Genomic DNA, 15,875 nt, shown 5'->3' with positions numbered 1-15,875 from the left:
CATTGATTCCTCTTGTCACTCCCTCAAAGGTCCTTACCTTTACAAACCCATGGTGACTATCCCTGATTAGCCTATGCATTTCTCAGTGACAGTTTATCCAGTCTGTCAGGATGGATTCTAACAACTTGCCCACCATCAAGTTAAGACTAACCGGCATTAATGGTTATCTTTTTAAACAACCGAACCACACTTGCATTCTTCCAGTCCTCTGGCACCTTACCTATCTCTAGTGAAGATTGGAGAATAATTCTCAGAGCATCTACTTTTTTGTTTTAAATTCATTCACAGGATGTGGGCATCATTGGCTGGGCTAGCATTTATTGCCCATCTTGAATTGCCCAGGGGGCAGTTAAGAGTCAGTAGGTCAGAAGTCACATATAGACCAGACTGGTTAAGACTTTCTTCCCTAAAGAACATTAGTGAAGATGTTCGACTTTTCCTAACAATCAACAACAGTTTCATAGTCATCTTTATACTCTTATTTCCAGCTTATCCACTAACTGCCATGGTGAAATTCAAATCCAGGTCCCTTGGGTTACTGGATTAATAGATTAGTGATAAGAAAATGTTGGCGAGGAAGGTACAGAGATACTTGCATCTAGACTAGAAGAGATAGAGATTCATAAGGAAGAGGTATTAGAAATACTGCAGAGTGTGAAAATAGACAAGTCCCCTGGGCGGATGGAATCTATCCTAGGATCCTCTGGGAAGCAGGGAAGAGATTGCCGAGCCTTTGGCATTGATTTTCAAATCATCATTGGCTACAGAAATAGTGCCTGAAGACTGGAGGATAGCAAATGTGGTTCCCTTGTTCAAAAAGGGTAGTGGAGACAACCCTGGTAATTACAGACCAGTGAGTCTCCCTTCAGTTGTTGGTAAACTGTTGGAAAAGGTTATAAGAGATAGTATTTATAACCATCTACAAAAGAATAATCTGATCAGGGACAGTCAGAACAGTTTTGTGAAGGATAGGTCGTGCCGAATGAATCTTATTGAGTTTGTTGACAAAGTGACCAAACATGTAGATGAGAGTAAACCGGTTGATGTGGTGTATATGGATTTCAGCAAGGCGTTCGATAAGGTTCTCCACAGTAGGCTATTATACAAAATGCGGAGGAATGGGATTGTGGGAGACATAGCAGTTTGGATCAGTAATTGGCTTGCTGAAAGAAAACAGAGGGTTGTAGTTGATGGAACATGTTCATCTTAGTGTGCAGTTACTAGCGGCGTACCGCAAGGGTCGGTTTTGGGTCCACTGCTGTTAGTCATTTTTATAAATGAGCTGGATGAGGGCTTAGAAGGGTGGGTTAGTAAATTTGTGGACGACACGAAGGTCAGTGGAGTTGTGGATAGTGACGAAGGATGTAGTAGATTGCAGAGAGACATAGGATGCAGAGCTGGGCTGAGAGGTGGCAAATGGAGTTTAATGTGGACAAGTGTGAGGTGATACACTTTGGCCAAAGTAATCAAAATGCAAAGGTGATACACTTTGGCCAAAGTAATCAAAATGCAAAGTACTGGGCTAATGGTAGGATTCTTGAGAGTGCAGATGAGCAGAGATCTCGGTGTCCATGTATACAGATCCCTGAAAGTTGCCACCCAGATTGACAGGGTTGTTAAGAAGGCATACATTGTTTTGGCCTTTATTAATAGAGGGATTGAGTTCCGGAACCAGGTGGTTATGCTGCAGCTGTACAAAGCTCTGGTAAGGCCACACTTGGGGTATTGTGTACAGTTCTGGTCACCGCATTATAAGAAGGATGTGGAAGCTTTGGAAAGGGTGCAGAGAGATTTACTAGGATATTGCCTGGTATGGAAGGAATGTCTTACGAGGAAAGGCAAAGGGCCTTGAGGCTGTTCTCGTTAGAGAGAAGGTTGAGAGATGACTTAATAGAGACATACAAGATAATCAGAGGGTTAGATAGGGTGGACAGGGAGAGCCTTTTACCAAGTATGGGGACAGCAAACACGAGGGGACACAACTTTAAAGTGACGGGAGATAGGTATAAGACAGATGTCGGAGGTAGTTTCTTTACTCAGAGTCGTAAGGGTATGGAATGCTTTGCCTGCATCAGTAGTAGATTAGCCAAGTTTAAGTGCATTTAAGTCGTCATTGGACAGGCAAATGGACGTACATGGAATAGTGTAGGTGGGATGGGCTTCAGATAAGTATGACAGGGAGGCGCAACATCAAGGGCCGAAGGGCCTATACTGCGCTGTAATATTCTATCACTAGGCCATCACCTCCCTGACCTCCACCATCTAAGGGAACAATCCATTGGTCCTGGCAACTTATCTATTTTCAAGGATTTCAACTCCTCTAACACATCTGAGGCCACAAAGTGTCTGTTGTACCCTTACTACTGAATCCCCTATCATGGAAGCACTGCTGCTCATTTTCCTCTCCCGCTGTACAGTACTATCACTTGTGGGGAGGGTTCAGAGAAGATCTACCAGGATGTTGCCGGGTATGGAAGGTTCGAGTTATAAGGAAAGGCTGCATAGGCTGGGAACTTTTTCGCTGGAGCACAGGAGGTTGAGAGGTTAATTTACAGATATTTATAAAGTCATGAGGGATAGAGAAAGTGAATGGCAGATGTCTTTTCCTTAGGGTGGAGGCTTTCAAGATTGGGGACATTTTTCTAAGGTGAGAGGAGGAAAGATTTAAAAAAAGACATGAGAGGCAACTTTTTTTAAAAAACAGAGTGGTTTGTGTGTCAAATGAACTTTCAGAGAAAGTGGCAGATGCAGGTACAGTTCCAACATTTAAAAGACATTTGGTTAAGAATATGAATAAGACACGTTTGGAGGGATATGGGCTAAGCACAGGCAGATGGCACTGGTTTAGTTTGGGATTATGGTCGACATGGACTGAACGGTTTGATTCCATGCTGTCTGACTATGACCATAACCTGACTGATACTGCTTTCCTGAGAGGCCATCACCCTGAACAATTTATCTGTTTGAGGTGTGGATAGTCATAGGGGACTCCTGCACGTCCTTCCTGAGCATCTTCCTTTGTTTGATGGTCATCCATTCCCTTTCTACCTGTGTAATCCTCACCTGCAGAAATGACTACCACCACTAAATGTGTTATTCACAACATTATGGATGCTCCAGTGAGTCCACCCACAGTTTCAGTTTGGCAAAAATTAACTAGTAGCTGCAGCCGGATATACTGTTTGCACATGTAGTTGTCAGGAACACAGGAAACACCCCTTATATCTCACATTGTGCAGGAGGAGCACACCAGGGGTTTGAGGTCTCCTGTCATGACATCTCTCTAGATTAAGCTAGTTACTTCCTTTAAAAAGAGAATTTAATCAAGCTAGGGAATTTCCTTTGTTGCAAACAGTCCCTACCTTTATTTAAGCCAATACATTATGCTTTAAAGCTCTAAGAAAATATTCTGCAGGTATCATTTACAAATTGGATATTTCTGTTCGGACTGTGTCACTTTCTTGAACTGTCTGGGCCGAGACTGACCAACACACTCAATCTTTCAGCTTGACTTAGTCCCTGTCTCTCCTAACTCCCTCTTTTCATCTAACTCCAAAGCACTCTTTTAGCCAAGCAGCACTTACAGTGCTTGTTACAGATTTAGAGGCTTTTACTAAGGCATTGGACTATGCAAGTTGTTCATGTCTGTAATGCATATTAGAGCATAGTGATCTCTACTGCTGAATAAACGATTAATTTGTTTTTGGATTGGAGATCATTTCCCCTCAGTTGAAAGCTAAGCTGGAATATTGGAGGCAGTGATGAATCTGGTTTTCAATATCTGCCTTCATTGAATGGAGCCTTCCATGATATGGTGGGGTGTTTTGCTATGGGAACTGGTTGAAAGATAGCCTTAGTTTTCCAGATGTTGTACGAAAGGACCATTTTCTCATCGGTTTCAAGGCAACGAATTGACAATAACCTGGAGGTCAGTTTCTGAGTGAAAGCATAGGAAAACATTATCTGCAGACTGTACTCAAATATGGACATTGGAGTGAATATTTTTTAGATTGAAGGTGATGTACAGTGAACAACTGGGCATCAGTTCTGTGAAATATTCCATGGGGCAATTTTCTGGTGGTGAGGCGAAGTGTTGCAATGAGGCAATATGGTGGTGCTGCTGAGATGTAAATACCTGTTTGAACACAGTCTTCATACAGATAGTGTCTCTAATGTTCCTTTTGCCACAGTTGGGAGAGTCCAAAAGGTATTGCGGGGTGATTCCAGGAAATAGAAATTGAATTGACCATCTTCTCCTAAATCAAAGACTTGAGGGGAAACACAGTTTGGAAGTGGGGCAGTATTTTGCAAAAATAGTGAGAGACCAATGTTTTCTTTTTAAAAGTTGATGACATCAGATTTGAAGGATGAATATAACCTAAGGAAAGTAACATTCTTAACATCAGCTGAGTTTAATGGGAATAATGTCAAGACATTACAGTGTGCATCTCATAGACACAATGAGTTTAGAGAAGGTATGAAAGGAAATAAGGAACTAGTGAAAAATATGTTTAGTGGAGTGGAGAGGGTATGCTTGAATGCATTTGTTTTAATGGGGTTTTAGAAGGGAGACAGGGAACTGATCAGGTAGTCTCAATCTTAATGACAAATAAGCTGATGTGTTCCTTTCATTAGCATTGGACGGGCAGGAGACAGTTTAAGATGAAGATTCGCAGTACAGAAAAAAAAGCTAGGAATTATCTTTGCATTCCAGAATAATTCTGGAATGAACAGCCACCATCATCATTCAAATCTGCTCCCCTGGACTTTAGAGAATGGAGATGAGGGCAATTTATAAAGGGAAGCTTCAAAAGGGAAAATTGAGATAATCACTAACTATACACATCATTGTGAACACACTGTCAAAGGCTCGACAAACCCATGTAATGCTAAATGAGAGACTAGACAAATGGGATGATAAAAATACAGTTGAAAGGGGATAGATATTTTCCAGGCTTGGACACAGGAGCTAAGGTTACTAGTGTAGATGAATGTGGGTACAGTGTGATATGGGGAAGCATACACAGACAGCCTTCTGTACAAAAGCAAAACATTGCAGATGTTGATAATTTTCCTTCAACTTTAAAGAAAGTTTAGATAAGCACGTGGATGATTTTGGGATAGTGTAGAAGGATGAGCTGAGAATAGTTCACAGGTTGGCGCAACATCGAGGGCCGATTGGCCTGTTCTGCGCTGTATTGTTCTATAAGAGAGACTTTATAATTAAAACAGAACCATTCCAGACCTAGGTGGCCTGTGTTTTAAATCCAATGAATGTGAATCTTTTGAAGTGTAGTCCCTGTTAAATCTAGGGAAACAACAGCCAATCTGTACAGACCAAGGCTCAATAAACAATCCAAATAGATCTACATACCACCTTTTGCTCCATTACCCTGTCAAGAGCATTAACAATAAAATTAATTTATTTCGTGAAGACCACACTCCACTTCTGGTTGCTGCAAGTCACGAGTACCCTGGGTGTGGGTGTACACTTGGAGGGAACATTAGAGAGCACGAGATGTTAAGTCACAGTGCAGAGAGAAAGCTTGGCCAAAGAGGTGGATTTTCAGAAGCATCTTAAATTGGAAGAAAGTTAGTTGAACAGGCCTACAGAGGGAATTCCAGAATTTAATGCCTAGGCAACTCGAAACAGAGCCATGAATAATGAAGGAATTTAAATGACTTGAGGTTGCATCCTTAGTTTATTTTCAATTCTTCAAAAAAAAACTGATGACCTATCAATGGTTCTGTTTTAGGATTCTCCCTCACCTTTCCTATTTGGCATGCTGGCTGCCAGTGTGCGTTTATCTCCCCCCACCCCCCCCACCTTTTCTGAATGAACCATTCACAAATTTTGTTTCACCTTCAGCACGCAAACTCACCTGTTCAGCATTGAGACAGGAGTCTTCATTTAAAAAATACACATCAGTAGGTTTGCAGTTATGAATGAAAGGGGAGCCTTAACTTCAACAAAACTGTACTTTGGGGCTGGTTTTGTAATGGATGTGCAGGACACAAAACTGTCTCAGGCAGTACAGACGTTAAAAAAAAATTCAAATAAAGTAAACCAATTATTTGCTGCTGAAAAGTCTACCAATGCGATCACCAGAAAGCATTCCTGAGGCTATAGCACAAACTATTTGGCCTGTTGGTCCATGACAGCAATTATATGGCACATGAGTTTCTACGCATCAAGGTAATTAAAAAAATTCACCATGTAACACATCAAGAAATTTGAGAGGTGATCAAATTCTTCATCAAAATAAAGACTTTTGCAAAATGATAAATGTCAATCCTTAAAATACATGCTAATAAGATACTTTTCTTATTAAGGCCTGACCAATATTAAGACTCAATATGTTCTTACAACATAATGCTAGTAAAACAGAGGACCATCCTCTTGTGGTTATTACCAGCCTATACTTCTGGCTTCATTCTTCAGGGTTATCATTTCTCCGTCAGTCAAGAGGTGGTGAATCTTGATATAGTGTTCCATCACATTGCTACATAAGGTTATTGAAGACAGTGCACTTGCCTCTACAATATTTCACACAATGGCAGCTGTGAGCTGTTTCCAATGTTCAGCTCACAGCGTAATTAGCCCAGATTCTCTATTGCCCCAATTTCAATTGATCTTAAATGATGCAGTCGACATGCACCAAATCCCACACTCTTTGCCTTTCTCATTCAAGTCCACTATACTACCATGCCCAAGCTAACTTAGGGTCCAATCCTCGTCTCCTAATTAATCAAGGGATCGCCTCCTACCAAGGAACCCTCATTCCATTCAACACCTCATTGTTGTCCTCAATATTGAAAATGGTTTGAAACATTTGTTGCATTTAACATAGTACAAGTTGAAACAGTTGTTCCCTTACCACAACTCAAGATTAACCTTAAACACCAGTAATCAACTATGCAGCAATTACTACGGAGATACAAATTAAGTCTTCGCAGGGGCTTCATTACATCTCAGAATCTCCCAGCCTTATACCCTCTCAATCATACCATTAAAATTCAGAGCACACAAGTTACATTTTAAGCCTCTCTTTATTATTGGGCACTAATAAGAAAAGATGTAAAGAGACAAAATAGTTAACTGGTTTGGAACCTTTTAGAAATTCTCAATTATTTAATCTTCATGACATTACCTGGCACACTGCAACAAATTCACTGAAGCAGAATCTCTGTACTTGATAAATGTGTAAAATTTAATACAAAGAAATGCGAGTACTTTTACTGAACCCTTGCCAGCTAATGAAGATCCATTGAACAAGCTGTACAATTGTTTCACAACATTCAATTAAGAACATTTACTCGTGCTAAGTGAACAGTAGGAACACTTTTCTGTGGAATGCATGCACGTAAAAAGGCACTAAAACATCTAGGTTAGTTAAAAGGTGGTCAGATGACGAGAGCCCCTTTGCTGCACTCTTCACAAAGTCTTTGCATTTCAGTCATCTCTTCCAGGACTTGGGGTCTTACGAGAACCTTCTGAAGGGGAGCGACTGAAAAAGAGAGAGGAAAGGAAAACAGCTGTCAAGGAGAACGGAGTTCACAACCTATTCACAATGCCCCATCAAGGTAAAGTCAGTGAAACAAATTAAACACATCCACAAAAGAAATCAGATTTAAAATAGAATTCAGACAACAGTGACAAGCTCTTATTGCTCTCGTATCCCTGGCTGCCCTGTGAACGTTAAGATTGAACCACGTAACTGTGAAGCACCAGTCACTTGTTGGTATGGCATTAATGAACATGGAGACATTTAGAACAATCTGGGATGCTTTCAGATGCTAGCCCTTAATTATCCAATTTATTGAGTTCAATTTTGCAAATTGCCACAGTGGAATTTGAACTCTGTGCTACTCTTTCAATACCATGACCATGGGGTTCTGCAACTATAATCCAGGATAAGGTCTGCTGAATTTTTTAGACTTCCCAAGATCACAATGAAAGTACCAGAATAGCATGGTCTGTGATTCAGTGTTCATACCAAGATCAGGAATCTGAGAAAATGGAGCTCAGTAGTGACTATTTTTCCCTCTGCCCTGGGAGCAAAGGCTAGCAAAATACATACTTCCTGGCATTTAATCTAATTCCACAGATCTTACAGATATGTTGTCTACTTTTGCCAATCTCATTCATCTCAAATGACTACCAGTGCACCAGGGTGTAACACCTACAAGATGATTGATTCAACTCACCAATGCTTCTTCACAGCACCGCCCAAACCCAGGACTTCTACCACCTAGAAAGACGAGGGTAACAGATGCATGGCAATGCTATAATCTACATGCTTCCCACCAGTCACAAGCAATCTTCACCTGCAGCTAAATTGCTGGTCTTTCACTGGTTCAAACTCAAACTATCTCACGATAGCATCTACTTGGACTGCAGTGGTTCAAAAGGCACCACACCAACACTTTTGAGGGCAATTAGAGATGGGGAATAAATGCAGGCCTAGCCAGTCATGCCTACGCCCGTGAAAAAATAATTTAAAAAGGCAACTAGATTTTCCAATCTCGATTTTAAAATCCTCAATATGGAACCCGACTAACTTACAAAAGTGATGATTTGGAAATGCCGGTTTTGGACTGGGGTGCACAAAGTTAAAAATCACACTACACCAGGTTATAGTCCAACGGCTTTAATTGGAAGCACAATAGCTTTCGGAGCGACCACCTGATGAAGGAGCGTTGCTCCTAAAGCTAGTGTGCTTCCAATTTAACCTGTTGGACTATAACCTGGTGTTGTGCAATTTTTAAACTTTACAGAAGTGATTCATCCTAACTCAAAAGCCTATTGTTGTAGCTGAACCAAGATACCCATCTAGTAATTTAACTGCATAATTTCACAAATTGTTCAGGGAGCAGAACTCCCACTGTGATTTTATCAGTTCAATTACAAATTGTTACTGCTCCCCAGACAATAGAGTTCGCACATTTTCAACTTCAGCTCTTTAAAGATGATTACACTTTCCACATAGAATGAGTGTATTTCAGGTGTAAAGCCAGATTAGGAGGTTAAATCTTTAACCAGGTTAAATACTGAAGTTTGCATCTCCTTTTACAGTTAACAATCAACAATAACATCAGATTCTGTTGATGGCACACACTCAGAATGATAACGTCTTTCAAGCTGTTTTTGTTATTATAACAGCAATGAGCTAAGTGAGAGAAGAAATGCTTGACCTAATTAAACTACAGATTGTGTACAGACAGAGCCAACCATAATTTGGAACTGCAGACTAACAAACAGCATTGGTCTGGGTTTTCCATCCCCCCACCAATTGTATAAAGTTTACTCAAACACAGGAGTTTCTCCCCCAACATGCAATGCACCCACCATCCCTCTTGTATAGTTTTCCATTGGCTCTCAGCTCCTCCTCCCCCAACTGAATTTAAGACCAAAGCCATTTGTTTAATTGTCTTCATGACCCTGCTCTTCCCCATTCCTGTGACCACTTGTCCCACATACACCCTCTTACATCTATTACCTGTTAGGTAGTTGTAGAGCAAAGGTACTCCATTCACAATTGCATGACTGACTGGGTAACCATTTTTTGATTACATCTCAATTCCTTCGGGGTATGTTCTACCTCAAAGGCAATGACAAATTGAAAGTTGTGCTGTTACCTAAGCCAAAACGGACTTACCTTTCTCGTTTAATCGAAAAAGACCTTGATCGAGACCGTGATCTTGAAGGGCTGAACACAAAAAGATAAACATGAAAGCAACTAGCATCCAACACCCACCATAATCAAATTAATGCTCATTTTCCTGGTCATACTGCATTTATTGCTCCCTCAAGCTCTGATCTCAGTGCAACTTTGGGTCTCTCAGTTCTGGTCACGCTTCAACCACGCAAAACCCATGGTTCTGCTTGCATTGCAACAATGACCCTGACAGCTCTGATCACGTTGCAATTGCTCAAAGTTTGAACCAGCCAGTTGCAATCAGTTAACTCTAATCAAACTTTCATTCCATGTCATAAGCTCTTCAGTTATCAAAAAGACCTTGCACTGTCTGAACCAGGAACACTTTATGTGTACACATCGATTTGTTCCATCCCTGACCCACAAGTTATCTATCCATTATTTTCCATTTTCTAATCTGTGAACTGAACTGCAATTCTAGTCTGGTGGCCAGCCTCCAGCGTACCCACTACTTATGAATACCCACTACGGTATTGTGGATGAAGGCTATACAAGGGGAATCCCTCCCACCACTTTACCCAAAGTCCATAACGTCAAACGTTGGTTATGGAATAAATCCTGTTATAGGCCAACATGGCATCCTTGGTTCCATCATCTCCAGTGAGATAGGGATCAACACTCTTGATCACTCTGTAGTGAGCACAGTAGGTGGAAATGCTCAGCAATGCTTCCCTAGTACGCAGTTGACAGGTACATAGCCACCACACTTCATGGAATAACCAAGTACTGATCAGGATATTTAGGAAGAGAGCTCATCATTTATGCAAGTTTCAATTACTTCAACATAATACATTATACAAAAATAATTATTTTAGCACTTAAGACTCTCAGCAAGAGTCAATCAAAACATTTCCTGTCAAAATTAATTTCAAGACAGTATATGAAGGAACACTTCACTGTAAAGGATGCCTCTGGCAGTTTAAAAGGAAACTCCAGATTTCCAAAACAGATATTTTCTGCTACAGGCTGCTCATATGTCACTAGAGATCAAGTTATGAGGCAACAGATTTGCGTAGCAAGTCACTGACATGCACATTAAGGTACAGTTCAATCCCAGGACAGTGCTAGGCTGGCTCCACCAACCTTAGATTAGAAAGATTCAACAAATTATATAGATCCTTTAATGCAGTAAAATGTCCCTACGCATTTTACAAGAATGATCATCAAACAAAATGTGACACTAAACTACAGAAGATAATTAGGACAAATGAGGAAAATGAACTATAAAGAGCTTAATTAAAAAAAAGGAGGTAGAGACGTAATTTGTTTAAGGAGGGAATTTCAGAGGTCATGGCCTAGGCAGTTGAAGGAACAGAGCCAATGATGGAACAATTAAACAGTATAAAAGCAGCACTAAGGTCTTTGAAGACTCGCTGCTGGGAGAGCTTACAAAGGTATGGAAGGGCGAGTTTGAGAACAAAGAGTATTTGAAAATTGAAAGCTTGTTGGACTGGCAGTCAGGGTAGGTCATGGAATACAAACTGATGGGCAAACCAGGTTCTGTGGGTTTGGACACGGGCAAAGTTTGGGATGAGCTTAAGTTCTTGTCTGATTGAAGAACATGAAGCAGAGATGGAGGGATATGGACCATGTGCAGGCAGTTGGGATTAATTTAGAATGGTATCATGGTCACCACAGACATGGCTGACCAAAGGGCCAGTTCTTGTTACAGTACTGTTATAGGATTGGAGAAGGCAATAGTCATGTCTGGAGATAATGAGGCATGAATGAGGGTTTCAGCAGCATGAGCTCAAGCAGGTGTTGAGTTGATGTTACGGATAAAGAAATAGGTGGTCTTGATGTTGATGGAGCACGTAGATAGTTGGCAACTTATTTTGACCCAGGCATGTTTTCCTAATTGTCTATTTCCACATAATCTGTGCTGGTAATGACTGGATTAGACTTAGGTGAAATACCTCCTGCAGTCAAATGGTCCATCAACACTTACAGTCAAGACTCTCAAAAGTAAAGTGCATTGTACTTACGCGTTCATCAGGCATCAAGCAGGTAATAGCCTTTGGAAAGATGGGGATAAAGTTGGTGTGGGAAAAATATTCTAGTCATTTGTGTCCTTAAAAAAAAAAACTACCTTTCACCAAACCTTCAGTCAGCCCTATATCCTTCCTTGGATCGGTGATAATTTTTATCTGATTGCACCACCTGGAATGTGTTTACACAGTTTTACGTTAAGGCTGCTGTTTGTTCTTGCTAAATGATTACACAAATCACATCTATCTTAGATCAGGAATGATCTTATTGAATGGCAGCACACGATCTAAGGGCAGAGTGGCATATGCTTGTCCCCAATTCTTAAGTACCTGGGGTCTTAATTTCTAGCTAATTGTTTTCCTTCCTGATGATAATTCAACTATTCCACTAGCTTGTCCAATTAACTACTGATCTACAATGCAATGGCTGACATATAAGAGGGATTCACACTTGAGCTATTTCTGGTGTCTGGTCCACGAGTGACTTTATCAGGAGAGACTGGATAATGATCAAGACACAGAAATCTTTCTTCCCAACCCAGGGATGCAGAGATGAAATAAATGCCAATATCACACTAATTTTGGTCAAATAAGCACTGACCAGGAATGAACGTGGAACTTTGTGCATGATTTGACTCACTAATGTTGTTTGGGAGCTAAGTTCAGTATCCTCCCCAAAGCCTTCAAGAGATAGGTCATTCTTATTCCCACCCTCCCACAGTAATTTACTTAGAAATGTTAACATTCCTGAGCTATAGTCTGAACAGAACAAAATTCCACCTACCTTCTCCCAATTGGGGATCTGGACTTGGACCTTAATGGAGTAAGGGACCTGCAGAGAGATAAGGTTGGCTCCTAAAATCACACCATACACGTGATATTGTAAAGGCTGTGTGCAGACATTAGCGCATGTGCGCTACGCACCACTTAAATTTGTGTTTGCATTTTTAAACAGGTTTGGGTCCCAGTTTAAATAGGATGCGGATGTGAACGGTGTCAGGCAAGAGGGGGAAAAAGGAGGATGAGATAAGAATTCTCCCTTGTGCAACCTCACTTCGCGCCCTCTCTCCCCAAGTCTTCACTTCTCCGCCAACATCCTCACTATGGTCTTTCCCTTTGACTAGCCTCAAAACCTCAACTGGACCTGCATCCTCTGCACCTCATTGAAACTCAGTTCAATACTGCACTGTGGCCTTTGTATACAATGGCAGAGGATCTGAGAGTGTGTGCATTAACAGTTGCTGCCATTTTGAAAAAGGCATTCAGGCAGGTTATTGTTACTTCACTTCATATACTGAGTTATGCTGGATCATACACTATTCCTACTGGGTTTCACTGTATCAAAGTTCTAACCAATATATTAAACAGCCTCAGACTCACTCCCATGCCCCTTCTTGGTAAATTTATTCTAACTTTTGAAGCAGATTTTCCTCCTTCAGCAAAATAATACCAAAGCTTTCAAAAATACTTAGAACCCCAGGAATCCATACTCTCCAAATACATGGCTGTGCTTTTCTAGCACCACATTCTTTGTTTGCAAATTCATATCCCATTTCATTCTGCTTCCTGCTCCCAAAGCAGTAAAAAGTGCTCCTGCCACAAATTTCATAGGAACAGAAGTGAGCCATTCAGCACCTTGAGCCTGCTCCACCATTCAATTAGGCCATGATAATCTGTATCTCAACTCGACCTACCTACCTTTGTTCAATATCCATTAATACCTTTACCTAACAAAATCTTTTCAAACTCAGTTTTGACATTTTTAATTGACATCCAGCATCAAATACTTTTGAGTTCCAGATTTCTGCTCCTCTTTATATGAGAAAATACTTCCCGACAACATCCCTGAACAGCCTGGCTCTAATTTTAAGGTTGCTGATTGCCACTCACCGACTTCTCTTCTTAGAGTACGAAGGAGAACGGGAACGAGTGCGGCTGCAATTGAAAAGAAATTATTTGCAGGAGACCAGTCTCTGAAGGAAAAATAAAAGCAAGCTCCTGTTCCAATAAACCGCAAACTCCAAAGGCAAGTCCAGTGACTTACCGATCGCGGCTGCGGCTGCGGGATCTGGTGTAACGACGCCCCCTTGATCTGGATCTCGAACGGGAACGAGACCTAGATCGAGATCGACTAAAACAGAAGAGAGTATAATAAGCTCATGTGGTGCAAGGACACCTGTGACAGCTAGCCACGCTGCACAAGATGTCAAAATATTATCAAAACAGTTATTTTAAAAAAATTAAATGTGGATTCATACAGCCAGTTATTGAAGTGTTAAAAAGGCACATTAAAATTAAATACGTTTTTTATAAAAAAAGGCTTGTAAAATTAAAAACTACTCCTGATAAGAAATTAACCTTTACAGAACAGATTAGCCGTCTCTGCCCCCAGAGAGATCTAGAAGATCTAGAAGACGCAGGTTGGTCTAATTATGTTCATTTCTCGTTGTGTCTAGCAGATCTTCCAAACACAGAAAGCCCAAATCAGGATACATGTGGTGCTTGATTGTGGAATATTTGAGGGGAGTTTGGACTAGGATGGATTAAGTTGAACGCTCCTCTAGCAAACCGGAGAGCCTGATTAGTTGGCTTGATGGGCGTACTTTAGCGTTACATCTTTTAAACTGGCCAATTTTCTGTATCACAAAGACCGTAGACTGATTTTTTTAAGGCAGGACGAAGCAGAACCTCAGGTAGAGGTATATGCGCACAACAGAAGATCTGAACCCGCAGTGGCCAAAGTTTGCTAGAAGGCCCGGTGCCATGAGGGTCAGAAGATCATTAATCATGGCGACAGACTCAAATGCAGCAACCTGAAAGGTTGGATCAGGTGAATCGTTAGCCAAAGAATTATTACACCAGAAACATTGTTAACAGCCCTTGAAAAACACATTCAACTTGGTGGTTAGGGATGAACAATGGTAAAATGTGAATTGTGTGACTGAAAACAATCACGTCAACATTTTAGCTCGATAAACTGCACCTGCCCCATTGCCCCCTCCCCACCCTACTTATGATGGCCAATTAAGCAAGTACACCACATTATGCAGCACATACTAAAAGAGCTAAAATGCAGGAGGCAAAGCCAAGTTTGCCATGACTGCATGATGTAATCATCAGTGGACAGTCACCAGCTAAACTTTCAGAAGAACCAGCTGGGCAAGGAATGAGCTGCCAATATTATTGTTAAAAAGCAAAAAATATAAAAGAGTATGGCTTCTCCATCTAGTAAGTTGTAACAAGGGAAGCTGAGTGTTAAATCTCAATGGCTCAGTGGTTAGCACTGCTGCCTCACAGTGCCAGGGACCCAGGTTCAATTCCTGCCTCGGGCGACTGTCTGTGTGTAGTTGACACATTCTCCCCATGTTTGTGTGAGTTTCCTCCGGGTACTCTGGTTTCCTCCCACAATCCAAAGATGTGCAGGTTGGGTGAATTGGCCACGCTAAGTTGCCAATTTAAGTGGTAAGGGCGTGCAGGTTAAGTGCATTAGTCAGGGGTAAACGTATTGTAGTACAGGCATAGGTCTGGGTGGGTTACTCTTTGGAGGGTCGGTGTGGACTCATTGGGCCAATCGAGCCTGGTTCCACACAATGGGGATTCTATGGATTCTAAAGGCTTTCATCAATGTGGGCACCAGAGTCATTAAAAAAAAATACATTGTTTCATCCCTGCCACCAATACAATCGATATATTCTTCAAAGCTCAATATCAATGAACTACCTCAGCCTGTCTTTACTCTCATACTGGACTCAACTTTCACCTCAACAATTCATAACTTTTGATTAATTTCATGAACAGCTGACATCTGCTAATTTGGACAGACCAGACGACCTTCACCAGAATCAAATGGTTCCCAAGGGATTCAGGTCGTGGTATTTTTATATTAAACCATAAATTTCCATCTGGGAGTCCCAATTAACAGGATTCAACTGTATACTACATGTATACTTGATAGCAAACGTGACTTGCAACATATACAGGGCTAATTTTAAATAATTGAAACATTTAAACATGTATACATTCTAACATTTAAACAGAAGACAAGTCAGACATTTAATGTACAATTGCATATCAAAACAATATATATGGAAATTAGACAAAATAGGCACATCCTCTAACAATGTTAAGTTAAAGCATTTTGAATATCTCCATCAATAACTTCAATTAC

At 40.9% G+C, this 15,875-nt stretch overlaps 1 protein-coding gene across 4 annotated transcripts in view; it reads right to left on the bottom strand.

Annotated features, from left to right (window-relative positions):
* Nucleotides 1-7,030: 7,030 nt before the first annotated feature.
* LOC122542861 (serine/arginine-rich splicing factor 7-like) overlaps nucleotides 7,031-15,875 on the bottom strand; it is a 36,344-nt gene continuing 27,499 nt past the window's right edge. Inside the window, exons 4-9 of one of the 4 annotated variants that reach the window (XR_006309876.1) lie at nucleotides 13,752-13,838; nucleotides 13,598-13,642; nucleotides 12,492-12,539; nucleotides 11,705-11,734; nucleotides 9,660-9,710; nucleotides 7,423-7,508 (exon numbers count right to left, since the gene is read on the bottom strand). Coding sequence is in view for 3 of the 4 variants with exons in the window: in XM_043680962.1 (XP_043536897.1) it covers nucleotides 7,454-7,508; nucleotides 9,660-9,710; nucleotides 12,492-12,539; nucleotides 13,598-13,642; nucleotides 13,752-13,838 (286 nt within the window). In the remaining variant the exon portion in view is untranslated. Of the gene's footprint in view, nucleotides 7,509-9,659; nucleotides 9,711-11,704; nucleotides 11,735-12,491; nucleotides 12,540-13,597; nucleotides 13,643-13,751; nucleotides 13,839-15,875 lie in introns of all 4 variants that reach the window. The other 3 variants (XM_043680962.1, XM_043680963.1, XM_043680964.1) reach the window with 3 other exon arrangements.

Source organism: Chiloscyllium plagiosum, chromosome 41, assembly GCF_004010195.1.
Source record: "Chiloscyllium plagiosum isolate BGI_BamShark_2017 chromosome 41, ASM401019v2, whole genome shotgun sequence".
NCBI classification, from domain to species: domain Eukaryota; kingdom Metazoa; phylum Chordata; class Chondrichthyes; order Orectolobiformes; family Hemiscylliidae; genus Chiloscyllium; species Chiloscyllium plagiosum.
This window is presented reverse-complemented; position numbering and strand designations above follow the sequence as displayed.